Source organism: Liolophura sinensis, chromosome 6 (genome assembly GCF_032854445.1).
Source record: "Liolophura sinensis isolate JHLJ2023 chromosome 6, CUHK_Ljap_v2, whole genome shotgun sequence".
Classification (NCBI taxonomy): Eukaryota; Metazoa; Mollusca; class Polyplacophora; order Chitonida; family Chitonidae; genus Liolophura; species Liolophura sinensis.
The window spans coordinates 8,390,438-8,405,489 of NC_088300.1; the positions used below are offsets into that span (position 1 = coordinate 8,390,438).

Genomic DNA, 15,052 nt, shown 5'->3' on the forward strand with positions numbered 1-15,052 from the left:
ATAATAGCTCGAGCGGGCCGGCATACTTGCCTCCGGTAAGGCGTCTCAGTGAAGCAGCACTAGATAAAAGAGCGGTGGAAATCCGCTCTGCAACAAGGAGGCACATTACATACACTCTAAGGACTCCTTCGTCGTCATGTGACTCGAAAATTGTTGAGTACGACGTTAGACCCTAAGCACTCACTCACTCGGTCATAAAATGGCGAGATTTATTTGTTTATTTATTTGATTGGTGTTTTACGCCGTACTCAAGAATATTTCACTTCTACGACGGCGGCCAGCATTGTGGTGGGTGGAAACCGGGCAGAGCCCGGGGGAAACCCATGACCATCCGCAGGTTGCTGAGAGACCTTCCCACGTACGGCCGGAAAGGAAGCCAGCATGAGCTGGACTTCACAGCGACCGCATTGGTGAGACTCCTGGGTCATTACGCTGCGCTAGCGTGCTAACCTACTGAGCCACGGAGGCCCCTAAAATGGCGAGAGGAAATATGGCTATTGCATTTTTTTGTAGTTTATTTTTTTTGGTGATTGTACTCATGCAGTCTAACCTTATGGACAACGATAAAGATTGTGTTCATTTAGTTCAGCATGTAAGTGACAGTGTGACAAGGCTAAATATTGTGCTCAGTCCAATCTTACATACTGAATGTTCGACAAGGCTAAATATTGTGCTCAGTCCAATCTTATAGACTGAATGTTTGACAAGGCTAAATATTGTGCTCAATCCAATCTTACAGACTGAATGTTTGACAAGGCTAAATATTGTGCTCAGTCCAATCTTATAGACTGAATGTTTGACAAGGCTAAATATTGTGCTCAGTCCAATCTTATAGACTGAATGTCTGATCACTGCATTATGTATATGCTCAAATCAGACACACAGGGGCATGGCAATCCTTGTTATTCTGTATATGTATAAAGGTGAGACACGAAGACTTGGTAATCCATCCTGATAACAGGGTCCAGGAGCCATAGACTAGGTAACACATCCATGTCATTACGTCCTGTATTTGTTCAGAGGAGAGATACAGAGACTTGGCGACCCCGTCCCGAGTATTTGCATCCTGTATCTACTCAGAGGAGTAACTAGTAACACAGCTGACAGCCCACAATGATTCAGACAGTTTACATCTCGCAACAATTTTTATGATGCGATGCGTTTCTCTGGTTTTGGCAAAGCCAGTTCACCAGTATTTGACTTTTCTGAAATAAATAAGGTAATATAAAATAATGTAAAATAACAGCCTGCATGAGTATGAACAAAACAGTGACATCAAGAGTGTATGTCGCTTATGGACCACGCAACATATTATTCGTTTTCCAACTTTAAACTTTGACAAAAACGGCTGAATGAAATTCCATTCAGTTGAAAAAATCTGCTAAAATCTTGTTGTTTTCACGCGACTTACTGATTGATTGATGTTAAAGCCATTGTGAAGAATTCCTACATATATGACATTTGTCTGGTTTATTAGTACAGGCAAACGCGATGTATTCGGAGTAATGAACGTCAGGTACTGCCAAGCTTATTGACAAAGACAAAGCTGCAAAAACCATGAGGTGGGGATTCGAACACGCGACCTCATAAGTCAGACGCCCCGGGCTGCAACGAGCCAACCGAGTAACTATCTAGGCCACCAAGACGTAGTTTGACTGTGTTTATATGTTTGTGAAACTCCTCGTTGAAAAGGAAACCAGACGTGGCTAACTTTCAAGGTGTTCTGAAGCTGTCTGCACATCGAACAACCTGGTTGCCAATCTTATGTGGTTGATTGTGTATATATGTTGAACCTGGTAATGGAACTAAAACGACCGTACGTGTACGTGACTAACTGTGTAGCTGTGGTAAAACAGCTCCGGAAACATGGCGGTCATATGTCGCAATGTATGATGTAGGTGTGGTGAAATCGCTAAGAGAACCGACAGACCATATGTTACGATGTCAGTGAGGTAAAACCGCCCATGAAACATGGAGGTCAAATGTCGCAAAGTATGATGTAGATGTGCTGAAATCGCTAAGAGAACCGACAGACCATATGTTACGATGTCAGTAATTGTAACTATGTGAATAGTTACAATCAAGGCGCAACAGCGATACAAACTCTGATTATCGAGAACTTATAAACTAACCTGATACACGATACAGTTTTAATTTATTCGCTTACGACATTCTTAATGTCTTTCCATTATCAATGAAAACTAATGACTGCTTTACATTGCTTCAATCCGTTATGATTTAGTACTTTATACATTCTTAGTTCTTTAGTGGCTTGTGATGAACATTGTTTATGGAATTGGCCTTGCGATTATTAGCTAGGAACGTCCTTCTTGGTACCGGCCCTGACAGCACAGTTGGTTGCTGCAAGACCGTCCAAAACTGAGTTTAAGAGGGAAGGCTTCATGAGAATCTACTGTATAACAATTCTGACAGTAAGCTGAAATAATCATTAAACAAAATGGATTTACAAGAACAGCTTAACTAAACTTACATATTTATCAACGATGGGATATATATGAAGACAGTCCCTATAAAACGAACGGAAATGTCGAGCAGTTAGGAACGATGACCACCATATTGGAATCTTCTCTGTTTCTCTGTGAACACGTAAAGATAATGAAAATACTTGTGTTACTTACACATTCAACAGGAAACCGACATTACTGAAGTCGATATGACCCGACTCAGAATTGAGAGTGAGCTGGAAACCGACATACTGAAGTCCATATGACCCGACTCAGAATTGAGAGTGAGCTGGAAACCGACATTACTGAAGGTGATATGATCCAACTCAGAATTGACAGTTTTTTTTTTTTTTTTTGATTGGTGTTTTACGCCGTACTCAAGAATATTTCACTTATACGACGGCGGCCAGCATTATGGTGGGTGGAAACCGGGCAGAGCCCGGGGGAAACCCACGACCATCCGCAGGTTGCTGGCAAACCTTCCCACTTACGGCCAGAGAGGAAGTCAGCATGAGCTGGACTTGAACTCACAGCGACCGCATTGGTGAGAGGCTCCTGGGTCATTACGCTGCGCTAGCGCGCTAACCGACTGAGCCACGGAGGCCCCCAGAATTGACACTGAGCTGGAACCCGACATTACTGAAGGTGATATGATCCAACTCAGAATTGACAGTGAGCTGGAAACCGACATTACTGAAAGTGATATGATCCAACTCAGAATTGACACTGAGCTGGAAACCGACATTACTGAAGTCGATATGACCAGGCTCAGAATTGACAGTGAGCTGGAAACCAACATTACGAGACCAGATATCACACGACTCAACCGTGCTAGGCTGAACTAATACAGTTGCAGTTTATTGTCAGCTTATATAACAGTGGAGATGATCAGTTTGATCTGACTCGAGATTGATCCTGGGTCTGTAGATCACATCTTTTGCTTTGCAACATAACCTGATAAGTTATGGAAGGAGATATCCGGGAAAACTCCATGTGTACAACCCATATATTGCAAGTTACCAACTGCTATGACAGTACTCTGTTACCATTATGCCTCTGTCGGCTAGCGACAATGTGGCTAGTGGTATGTGGGAGTGAAATGTGTTTGTTAAACCAATTCTTTCGACAGGGTAAGCCACATATGTGTCAAACGGGGCTGGTCACTTTACCACTAATAGAGCTAGCCACATATGTGGCAATGCACCATTATGGCTACAGGATGCTCTGCTGAAATAATAACTGCTCCCTGGGTGAAGGTAGAAACATTTTTACGATATGTTTTAGAATGTTGATTATTTATTTCGTGTTACTAATCCACGGCGCCCCTTATTGCGCATTGTCCCATATGAGAAAAGCCTTGTAAGTCCCAAATGCGATTAACTCGTTAGGCACATATGCGGCGCCGGCTCACCCTGTTGACAGTGATTTAACACTACATCGTTAGGGAAATGGTTTATAAAATACATTCCATGCAAGCATACTGCGAATAACATGGCCGTTAGTCGATGCAGGCATGGTTGTAACAGCGCACGGATATTGGAGTCAGTAACATGCAGTACACAGGGGTTGTACGCGTGGAGTTTTGGGGGATATCCTTTTCCATAATATTATAGGCATTTGTAACTTGAGTGTAAAACACTAATGATTCAGTGTCCTCATACATTTGATTAACAGCAGCACAGGTAATAGACACGACCAGTTTAAATGCCGTATTGAGAAATGTAGAACTTTAATCAACCTACAATCAGGTAAAAACAGGTAGGCGAAGTTAAAACCACTTTTTAAATGCCTTCTAGCAATTTCCTGCTTTGTTTTTGTCGCCAACCGGGTCTTGTCCAGTCAACTCAAAAGCAGAGCGTTAAAGTGACATGGTCGCCCGCATGCTAAGTATTTTGGCGTTATACAGAATGACATGACTATCGGGTATTTTTCTCAATAAGTAAAAGTCACAAGCTTTCCGTTAATCCCACACCCAGGATTGTACGTTAAGTGAATGTTTAAAAATAACAACAACAAAAAAAAAATTGAAAACTGACATACATCTATACATATATTTGTTTACATAGCAACACTGAAAAATGAAAAATTATGCCAGAATATTTAAATGAGGCGCTGTCAATTCAGTGGAAATGGAGCATACACACAGCGCTCGGTAAACTTGTATGTATCTGTGTGTACGTCGACAAATCGAAAGTCGGTATTCTTTTCGAACGTTGCGCATATGCTTTGGGTCTTTCCGGTTGAATATAAATGAGGGAAAATGGTCCGCCCTCTTTGTGTTGAATTCGAATAACGGTAACAACCTAATTTGTTTGAGACTTTCCAATGAACCACTCCAAACAAGGCTGTGCGAGCTTCATATTTTTGTTTTAATTCTTTGCAAAACAGGGTACGCGGTCTGTTTACACCCTTTGTTTGGTGCAGTTCAAAATGTCTGACAATTATATGACACTATCGCCTCTGTTAGGTACGATACATAATACTAAAGTGAGTAAAAAGTGGATGAAGTTTATTTTGACGTCATGTAAGCGTGTAAGTTACATAGACGACAGGAAAGTACTGATATTGTATACTCACAAGACATCTCGTGCTATCGTGTTGTATCTATCAACAAGCCTGTTGGACAACATGCGTCTTTTTTCATCCAAAATCCTTTCGTTAACAGGATCTGGTGACAAACCAAGCAGATGTTTTACAAGTATTTCTTTATTGTAAAAAATATAGTTGCCCTGGACACAGCCCAGTTTCTTTTTCAACTGTGCATTTAACTTCTACTTGTAATTTCACTTCTCTAAAGTTAAATGGAATGCTTTTTGCTAAAGTTTCATCCCACACTAAGAATCAAAATATTTGTAAAACGCATCCGTTTATCACACGATTACATCGGTCCAGTCTAGACACCTGTAGGCTACTGGAAGCCAAGAACTAAGGCAGAGTCTTACCTTGAGGCATCCAGACTACATGACTGTGTTTCTTTAATTCTTTGAAATACGGCACCAAAGCTGATAGATTTCCTGAAATACGAAAAGGAGGCCCAGCTTTTCAGAACTTCCTAACTTCAGTAAATACATAGGTCGCTAGTTTTCTTTTCAACCAAGCTCAGCATGGTATGTTGGAAAACCATATTCAAGTAAATTCTACGAAAGTATGGTAAAAACACATTAATTTGTTGAACAAAAATGATTAAGAATTTTCAAGATACCGGGAAATCAGTTCGGACGTTATTCACTTTGAGCAGAGGCTTCTTACAATTGAAAATATATTGATTTTGCGGATCTGTTGCACCATATACCGATACAGCTGGCTTAAAGCTTACAAATCGCGTAGTGACGGATAATGTTGAAGGTTACAATACTTCCCTGGCGTTTATTCCATATGTGTAGAATATTACAGTAAAACTAACCACGGTAGGATTCTTCGCCTTCCACTGACGCATTACTCTCATACATGCGCCACTAAAACAAAAAGATTATATTTTTTTATTGATTTGTTTGTGTTGAAGGTTGTCTACAATAACTTTTACACGACGCCCATCAGATTTATGGATGGAGGAAACCATATAGCCCGGAGCAAACCACCACCCTTCCCTAAGTAATTACCAAATCTACCGACTTAATGCTGCGGTCGACCATGCTGCCTCATTGTTTAAGTTCCTGATGATCCTGATAAGTCATCGATGGCCCTAAGGTTATTAGGCGTGTAAATTAGACTGATTAACTCTGGGTTTTCTAAACCTCATTAGTCAGTATTTCGGTGTCAAAGTCCAATTCTGCATTCTTGAGTTTAATTTACTATTTATTTTTACTGCTTCCATTTAAGCACAATACGTAACTAAATAAGGTACCCCACACAATCATGGATCCTTTTATTGCTTATGTGGATTTTTGTGTATTCTTACCACGCCCATTCCCGCAATGATGACGTCAGGTCTTTCGTCCGGAGACAGGGATAGCCAACTTTTCAAGTCAAACGTCAGTCCACTGTTTATATGAGGTCTCCACTGGAATTCCTTACATAGAGAATAATGTAAGGCTATAGATAATGTATTATCGTCTAAAGGTACCTTGCCTACATGTACTAACCACAGGATAGTAACAATATCAGAAATCAGATGCATAATTATCAAATTATTTGTCGTATGTAAATACACGCCAGACTGACATAAATATACAATAATCCATCAATTGTGTTTCTCTGGTCATCGTTCAGTCTGCCCGTATTCCACATTCGATATTATCATTCCAGCTTGTAATGATACACTTATTTTGCCGACCATGCAGCTCTGGTCGGCAAACTTCTCCTGACATATATCAAACAATTTCACACCACACAAGAATTGAATAGGTTTATGTAATATCTTACATCAGATTAATCACATTAATTGCATTCATTGTCGACACTCTCAGATTCGAATATGCAATACAATATTCCGAAAAGGAGAATTTTCCCCAGACGTTGAATTGTTCTCCCGAATGAAAAGAACTATTTTCTAATAGATCTTCAGACAGAAAGCTACGTTGAAGGAGGCGTGAAAATTCAACTTCAACGTTTTCAATTCCTTTTTAATGCTAGTGTATGCCTATCTTGAAATTTAATACCAGATACGAAGGAAGCGATAACCATCCAGTCTCCTCAAAATTATTGGGAATAGGTGCAATAAAGGTTATAAACAATGCTTCGGTGTTACCTATCTGCGCGTATCGGGAAGACAAAGCAGTCGTAGGACAGAACCATTTGCACACATCACGAAGCACTCATTGGATGGACAGCACACTCTACGCCCATCGAGAACACGAGGCACTTACCATGTAGACAGCCCCTTCTGCGCGCATTTAGAACATGAGATACTTACCACGTAGACAGCCCCTTTTGCGTGTATCGAGAACAAAAAGCACTTCCCACGTAGACAGCCCCTTCTGCGTGTATCGAGAACACAAGGCACTTCCCACGTAGACAGCCCCTTCTGCGTGTATCGAGAACACAAGGCACTTACCACGAAGACAGCCCTTCTGCGCGTATCGAGAGTACAAGGCACTTCCCACATAGACAGCACGTCTGAGCGCATAAAGAATATGAGGCACTTACCATATAATTGTATTGCCCTGAACTTCATTTTTGTGAAATCATTTCATACAACACCATTTCTAAACACGTAACACAGTCAGTCTAATGGTAGTGTAAACAGATCAGGGTGAAAAATATTTACGACATAAAACGAACAAATTCTTATCGTCTATTAATTTTTCGTGTTTTCTCCTCCATTGAAAATTGGTATGTTTTGGTAATTGTGCTTACAAGATTTTATTAAATTTGGAACTCACCACTGTCATGGGATGCATCCGATCAAGCCGGGATTTTTTGTCATTTTGAAATTTAAAGCACGTTGTGGCTGTATGTGACCACATTCCCCGGAAGTAGCAGTAGAGTTGTCTCACCCTGGAATCCCCCACAAAGACAATGTGGAATCCAGGCTGCACACATTTCCAGGCCGGCCTGCTAAATATTCATGAATCACACTGACTTCCATTAGTCTTGCGGAACACTATACATATCTGAACGTTAATTTGTGTCTTAGACAAGACAATGTTTAACTCTTGATCGATCCCACACATTGTACGCTGACGATTTGGTAAGAACCATTGTGATGGCTCATATGCTCTTTACAAGAAAAGTCTAATCAAAAGTGTGTTTTAAAAAATTTTTTTATTTTATTTTCATCCTTTTTATTAGTATTTGTATATTTAAATATTTCATCTGACACCCGACAAGCCCCCAGCGTAGGACAGGCAGAGCAGGAAGGAAAGTACGGTGCCTTACCAGATATCTAATAAACCCCCAGGGTAGTCCAGACAGAAGAGAAGAAGTACTGTACCTTGTCACACACCTGACAAACCCCTAGAGTAGACCAGACAGCTCAATGGGAAGTACGGTACCTTACCAGACAACTGACAACCCCCCCCCCCCCCCAGAGTAGACCAGGAAGAAGAGGAGGGGAAGTACGACGCCTTACCAGACACCTGACAAACCCACAGAGTAGACAAGACAGATCAGTGGGAAGTACGGTACTTTACCAGACATCTGACAAACTCCCAGCGTAGACCAGACGGAATAGGAGGAGAAGTATGGCTCCTTATCAGACATCTGACAACCCCCAAGAGTAGATTAGACAGAAGAGGAGGGGAAGTACGGTACCTTACCAGACATCTAACAAACCCCCAGAGTAGACCGGACAGATCTATGGGAAGTACGGTACCTTACAATACGTCTAGCAAACCCCGTGAGTAGACCAGACAGAACAAGAAGGGAAGTACGGGACCTGACCAAACATCTGACAAACCCCCAGAGTAGATCAGAGGGAAAAGGAAGGAAAGTATGGCACCTTACCAGACATCTGACAAACCAACAGGGTAAACCAGAAAGAAAGGGGCGGGGGTGGGGGGACCTTACCAGATATCTGACAAACCTCCAGAGTAGACCGGACAAAAGAGGAGGGGAAGTACGGCACCTTACCAGACATCTGACAAACCCACAGAGTAGAACAGACAGAACAGGAGGGGAAGTACCTCTGTATACCTGATAAACCCTTAGACGTAAGGCCACAGCGAGTCCAATGAGAGATGACATATGTGCGGATCAGGGGCCACTTTTACAAAACTGTCATAAAAAAGTCATATTTCTCGTAACATTTTTTGGTAAAAAACGTCGTCTAGGTTACAGTGCCATAAAGCAACTTATGGCACTATATGAGAGACTTGAGAGTCATTTACGACAGAAGGCTACGAAAAATTGATTTACGAAGTTTTGTGACAGAGGGCCTTCGGACCCCACTAGTCAACGTAATGTAGTCTGAAGTGACCGTGGGCTTTTTCACTACAGTGGGGACCTGTCAACCGGCCGGCAGGAGAGCGTTAACGCCGTTTTATTGACGCCAAATTCTTCCTTCCCAGCTCACCGTCATGACATCACATTAAACACAGTACGACGTTACAGTAGAAGCTACCGTAATACATTGTAACGGGTGGACGTTACGCTACAATCCATTCTTGACGTAACAATGGCTCCAGGTTCTGCTTCACACTAGGGTCACCTCACCGGATTAAAACATATGTCGTCTCAACATTGCCTACGCGCGGTTATATGGTACTTGTTGACGTTAGAAAGGATAAGTAAATACATGTATATGAAGACTTACTCCTGTGTAATATTTGACAGCTTACAGCCGCTGGAATGGAGGAGGTCAGTGTCGTGACCTTCCCCGACTAACGTTATCTCCTGAAGCAGACTCTCGGCGCATGGGATTTGGAGGTCAGCTGAAAATCTGTACACATCTTGATTGCTTCTTAGTATCCGGTATTCCTGTAAATATGGACCTGAAACGATAGAGCGCAAAGCAAAAGAAAACGAAGAAAAACAAATATATCTGTATCTCTGTCTCTCTCTGTCTCTCTCTGTCTGTCTCTCTCTCTCTCTCTCTCTCTCTCTCTCTCTCTCTACATGCAGTATATATGTATTAAGCTGTATATATATATATTTACAGGTCTATATATAGATCTATATATATATATATATATATATATATATATATATATATATATATATATATATATATATATATATATATATATATATATATATATATAGATAGATAGATAGAGCTTTGGAGGTCAGACGTGTTGTCAGATCGCTCCATCTGTCAGGTTTCATTTCTCTGAATTTCCAGTGATTTCTTGTGTGTTTCTGATACTCACAGATTTCTCTTGTCACGAGCTATCCATTGATATACTTTGTAGTCAGAAATTCTATATTTTTGACTAGTTTTTTGACGTTTTGCTGTTTGGCCAGCGTGGCCGGTGGGCCAGCCCGCGCCCCTTGGCTCCGGCACCAGTTGTCGTGGCCTGTGTTGGAGGCCTATACAGGTTACAGCATAGGACAGTGAACAAGGTCAGCTTGGCCGGTCGAGCGCCATTCATCCCGGGCTAGCAGGGCACACAAAGGCTTTTGTGAATAACAGGCAGCAAATTCGTGCACTCTTGCACGAAGTTTATTGGCCACTGTTCATTGATCAGTGAAGGGGTTGAGCACACAGTGCAGTACCTGACTGGCTGCCAACACAGTTGGACGTGTCAGCCGGGTAGCGCCTTTGGGCGAGGGTTTTTTTTTTTTTTTTTTTTTTTTTTTGAACCAACAGAATGGCTTTCCGCATTAAAAGGCCTCTTAGCCTTAAATTGCGAATTAAAGGCAATGTAAAAGCCATTGACGTTTATCATGGGTTGCAGGAACGCATCGGCAGCGGACCCAAAGTGTTGAGGGGTTTGGTCCACGTTACTGGGGATCTGTGGAATGTCACTGTTGCCAATGAGGAGGTCAAGCAAAAATTACTTAATGAAGATCTGGTACTTAATGGAGTAAACTTTCCGGTTTATGAAGTTGAGCAATCCAGAACTTTGGTGAAGGTGAAGAGCCCTTATGAGATTCCGGATGAACGGATAGGGGCTGTTCTCAAACAGTTTGGAACGGTGCACTCTGTTGAACGAGAATGCTACCTATTCGACAGAACCTTGCAAAATGGGGTTAGGAGAGTATGGATGAGCAACATTTCGTCCACCATTCCTGAAGCCATATGGGTGGGAGCATCTTTTCGGTTACCAGTCTGGTACAGAGGGCAGGTGCGAGCTTGTCACCTGTGCCAGGCGACAGACCACCTAAAAAATGACTGCCCACTGAGAAACAAATGTTTGATTTGCAAGCAAGAAGGTCATTTTCAAAAGAATTGTCCTCAAGATCTGGACACTGAGAGTAGGGACAAGTAGTGGAGATGAAGATGACATCGCAGTTGCGATGGATGATAATGGTAATAAGGACGACGAGGATATGAATAATGATGATCATGACAATGAGCAGGGAGATAATGACGGAAAGGATGACAGTGATGATGACACGGATGATAGTAATGAGGCTGAGGATGATTGTGAAATGGTGAATGGGGATACGGATGGTGGACAGGAGAGTAGCAATGATGTAGTGGGTAATGATGATAAAAATGAGGTGAATGAGGCAGAGGACGGGAAGGATAAAGATGCTATGGATAATGGTAAGGATGGGCTGGAGGGAGGTAGCAATGAAGGAGGTAAAGAGGAGGAAAATGATGTGGACAAAAATGCAGATGATGGTATTTCATCAGTTTCTAGCCAGGTCCAACAGGAGGAAGTATCGTTGAGTTTCACTGAACCGTTGGTTCCGTACAGCTCGACCGGTCAGTCTCCCGAGCAAGACTCTTCACAAGACTTGTGGAGTCAGTCATTTACCTTTTCCCAGCCAGTTGCAAAACAAGATATAAATGAATACTTATGGAGCACCGCTTCAGAGGCCATGTTTGTAGACACCTCAAAAGACCAAGTTAGCGGCATTGAAGCCTCTGGATCGGTTATCCCCATGGACGACACGACGTCGGAAATAGAGGATTCCGTTCCGGGAGAAGACGTAGACGAGTCAATGCCGGCATACGCAAACGATCAAGGCGAGGTTTTAGTCCCTGTTTCCACTTTAGGAGTCCATTATCGGACCATGCGCCGCGACTCAAAAATTGAGAAAGTCAGGAAACAGAGGAAAGTCATTTACCTGTCCCAGAAGGACTTTGCTGCACGCAAGGCTGCCCTGTACAAGAAGTCGAGAAAAACAAAACTTAAATAGATCCATAATGGCTCTAAATGTTGTCTCACTAAATTGTCAGGGTTTGCTTTCGGACTGGAAGCAATTTTCCCTTGGCCATACCTTCAGGTCATTAAAAGCAGATGTTGCTTTTCTACAAGAGACGCATTTTACTGACGTCAATGACGTAACCCGGTTTGAAACAGCTGTGAAAGGGAAAGTTTTTTCCTCTTCCGGCTCGAATCATAGAGCGGGCACGGCTATTGTGTTTCTTGCTTCTTTCCTCGCCTCGGGGACCATAGTGTCATCTGTCACTGATCCCGGTGGTCGTTGGGTCAAGGTTGAGGCGGAGTATTCAGGCTTTGATTTTACGTTTGTCGCCGTACATGCACCAACATATGTTCCTGACCGTCGTCGGTTTTTCCAAGGTCTAGAAAGAGTTTTGGGTGATTCAAACACCAACGTCTTCCTGGCCGGAGATTTCAATTGCGTCTTAAATCCTCTAATAGATAGGCGAAGCACGGCCGCGGTAGCTTCTGAGTCGTCTACTGCTCCCTTGGCAACTTTGATTAAAACATATTCTCTGTCGGATACTTTTAGGTTCCTTCATCCTGATGCCCATGAATACACTTGGACCTCGCCAACTGGTGCGCACTCTTCGCGTCTGGATAGAGTGTATTGTAGCAAGGATCTCCTTGGGCATCTGGTTCATGCAGGTCATGAACCCACTGCCATGTCTGATCATACTATGGTCACAGACAAATTTGATTCAGGGGATTGGGTAGAGAAAGGTCCGGGGTTCTGGAAGCTCAACGTCAGCCTTTTGAATGACGAAGAGATTCACAAGAACATGCGAGATTATTTTGCCGCTTGGATGTCAGAGAGGGATTTTTTCAGGTCTGCTGCTGAATTCTGGGAGGAGGGCAAATCTGGGCTTAAGCGGGTGGCACTGCCGTACAGTAAGGCTCGGGCACGTCGCCGTAAACGGGCTCAACGTAAACTCCTAAAGGATTACAACAAGGTCTCTAAAAGAGTTAGTGATGGGGAGACCCATCTAGTTGACTTGTTGGAAGGTCTAAAACGTAAAGTGCGGGCTGGTGAGCAACAGGCTTATAAAGCAGCCGCCGTTGGTGCCAGTCAAGTGGCAGGTGGAAGGCGAGAACCCCACTCGCTATTTCTGTTCTTTGGAGAAGTCGCGTGCTACTGAAAAACTTATCCGCGAAGTAGCAACTCCTGATGGCCGTTCAGTCCGGTCCACCAAGGATTTATTGCAAGCCACATGCGATTTCTACCAGAGCCTCTTCACCTCAGAGGGAGTTGAGAGAAATTGCATGGAGGAGATGATCTCCCAGATCTCCCAGATCTTGCCTCCTCAGGAGTCCGCGATCTGTGAACAGCCGTTCACTTTGGAAGAGCTGCACTCTGCAGCAAAATCCATGACGCTGAACAAGTCCCCCGGTATCGATGGTCTTCCTGTCGAACTGTATTTGGCTTTCTGGGATGTGCTAGGCCCTATCCTGCTGGACGTTGCCAACGAGGCTTTTGAGCAGGGTGAGTTAACCGATTCAATGCAGCAGGCTCTTGTCAGGCTCGTTCACAAGCGGGGGCTAAAAGAGGACCTGCGGAATTGGAGGCCGATTTCACTCTTGTGTGCCGATTATAAGATCATTACGAAGGCGCTAACCCGCAGACTTGGATCCGTGATGGGCCTTGTTGTTCACAGTGATCAGACCTGTTCTGTGCCAGGGAGATCAATTCTCACCAATAGCTTCCTTGTTCGGGACCTTATAGAGCTGGTCGAAGACGAGGATATCGAGGCGGCAATCATAAGCCTTGATAACGAGAAGGCTTTTGATCGTTTGGAATGGGCTTTTATGAACAAAGTCTTGGAGCGGATGGGGTTCGGGCCTGTTTTTTGTAAATGGATCCGGCTTCTTTACAAGTCTCCTGTTAGTCGTGTAATGGTGAATGGTTTTATTGGTGACCCTGTTCTCCTCGAGCGTGGAGTTCGCCAGGGCTGTCCTCTGTCTCCCCTGGTTTACCTTCTGGCCGCAGAGGTTCTTGGGGTGGTTGTGAGGTCTTCTGACATGAAGGGAGTGAGAGTCCCTGATGTCGAAGAACCGATCAAAATCTCCCAGTATGCCGACGACGCATCTCTCTTCGTGGGAGATGATGAAGACTTCCACATTGCTGAGACGGTCTTGAACAAGTACCAGAAAGCGTCTGGCTGCAAAGTCAACAGATCCAAGTCAAAAGGGTTATTCTTGGGTGCTTGGAAGGGTCGTGCCGATACTCCTTTGGGTATTGAATGGTCACCAGATCACGTCAAACTCTTGGGGGTAAAACAAGGTGCAAAAAACGCGGCTTCTGTTAACTGGAATGACCGCATCCAGAAGGTCGGCAGCACCCTCAAGGGGTGGAGCAAGAGAGGCCTAAGCATTGTTGGGCGAGTCCTTGTGTTAAACTTGCTGGCAATGTCGAAATTGTGGTATGTTGCCTCAGTCTTTGACTTGCCGGCGGATAAGGAGCACACATTAGTTGGGATGTGTCGGGATTTTTTGTGGAAGAGTAAAAAGCCTCTGGTCTCTTCCAAAGTTTGTACCCTCCCCAAGGCAAGTGGAGGTCTAGGCCTCGTAGATATCCCCAAGAAGGTTCAGTCCTTAAAGCTGGCTTTTTTGGAGCGGCTTATGTTGAGTTCGTCTCGGTGGGCTCAGGTAGGCCGGAGGCTTGTGGCGTCGAAAAGTGAACCCCACGCTGTGGTTGATTTTTTCCGGCTGCTTAAAGCTCCAACGCGTTTCAGTTCTCTTCCTCGGTGGTACTTCGACCATCTGAAAACCTTCTTTAAGCTGAAACGGACTGAGGCTGATCCGGTTTCGTGGCAGGAAGCTCTGGATCAGCCTTTGTGTGGAAATCCCTTAATTTTGGGAGAGGGTGGAAGA

The 15,052-nt window shown here is 43.5% G+C and overlaps 2 protein-coding genes across 2 annotated transcripts; one reads left to right on the forward strand and one right to left on the reverse strand.

Annotated features, from left to right (window-relative positions):
- Nucleotides 1-1,057: 1,057 nt before the first annotated feature.
- On the reverse strand, nt 1,058-6,471 carry LOC135466217 (N-acetylneuraminate 9-O-acetyltransferase-like). Its single transcript, XM_064743620.1, has 6 exons — nt 6,364-6,471; nt 5,869-5,920; nt 5,408-5,479; nt 5,043-5,133; nt 2,492-2,597; nt 1,058-1,205 (listed from the first exon to the last, which is right to left on the reverse strand). Exons 1-6 carry the CDS (start codon nt 6,370-6,372, stop codon nt 1,128-1,130), a joined length of 408 nt encoding a protein of 135 aa, XP_064599690.1. The 5' UTR covers nt 6,373-6,471; the 3' UTR covers nt 1,058-1,127.
- Nucleotides 6,472-11,303: 4,832 nt separating this feature from the next.
- On the forward strand, nt 11,304-12,155 carry LOC135466273 (dentin sialophosphoprotein-like). The gene is made up of 2 exons (XM_064743684.1): nt 11,304-11,441; nt 11,511-12,155. Exons 1-2 carry the CDS (start codon nt 11,304-11,306, stop codon nt 12,153-12,155), a joined length of 783 nt encoding a protein of 260 aa, XP_064599754.1.
- The last annotated feature ends 2,897 nt before the right edge of the window (nt 12,156-15,052 follow it).

What these genes read in the sequence shown, in the direction of transcription:
- LOC135466217 (XM_064743620.1), bottom strand. An exon ending in ACGATAGCACGAGATGTCTT is followed by an intron (nt 2,598 to 5,042) that starts GTGAGTATACAA and finishes ACGTGTTCACAG; the next exon opens with AGAAACAGAGAAGATTCCAA. An exon ending in ATCCCATCGTTGATAAATAT is followed by an intron (nt 1,206 to 2,491) that starts GTAAGTTTAGTT and finishes TATTTATTTCAG; the next exon opens with AAAAGTCAAATACTGGTGAA.
- LOC135466273 (XM_064743684.1), top strand. Translation starts at nt 11,304, where the DNA reads ATGGATGATAATGGTAATAAGGACGACGAGGATATGAATAATGATGAT. An exon ending in CTGAGGATGATTGTGAAATG is followed by an intron (nt 11,442 to 11,510) that starts GTGAATGGGGAT and finishes GATAAAAATGAG; the next exon opens with GTGAATGAGGCAGAGGACGG.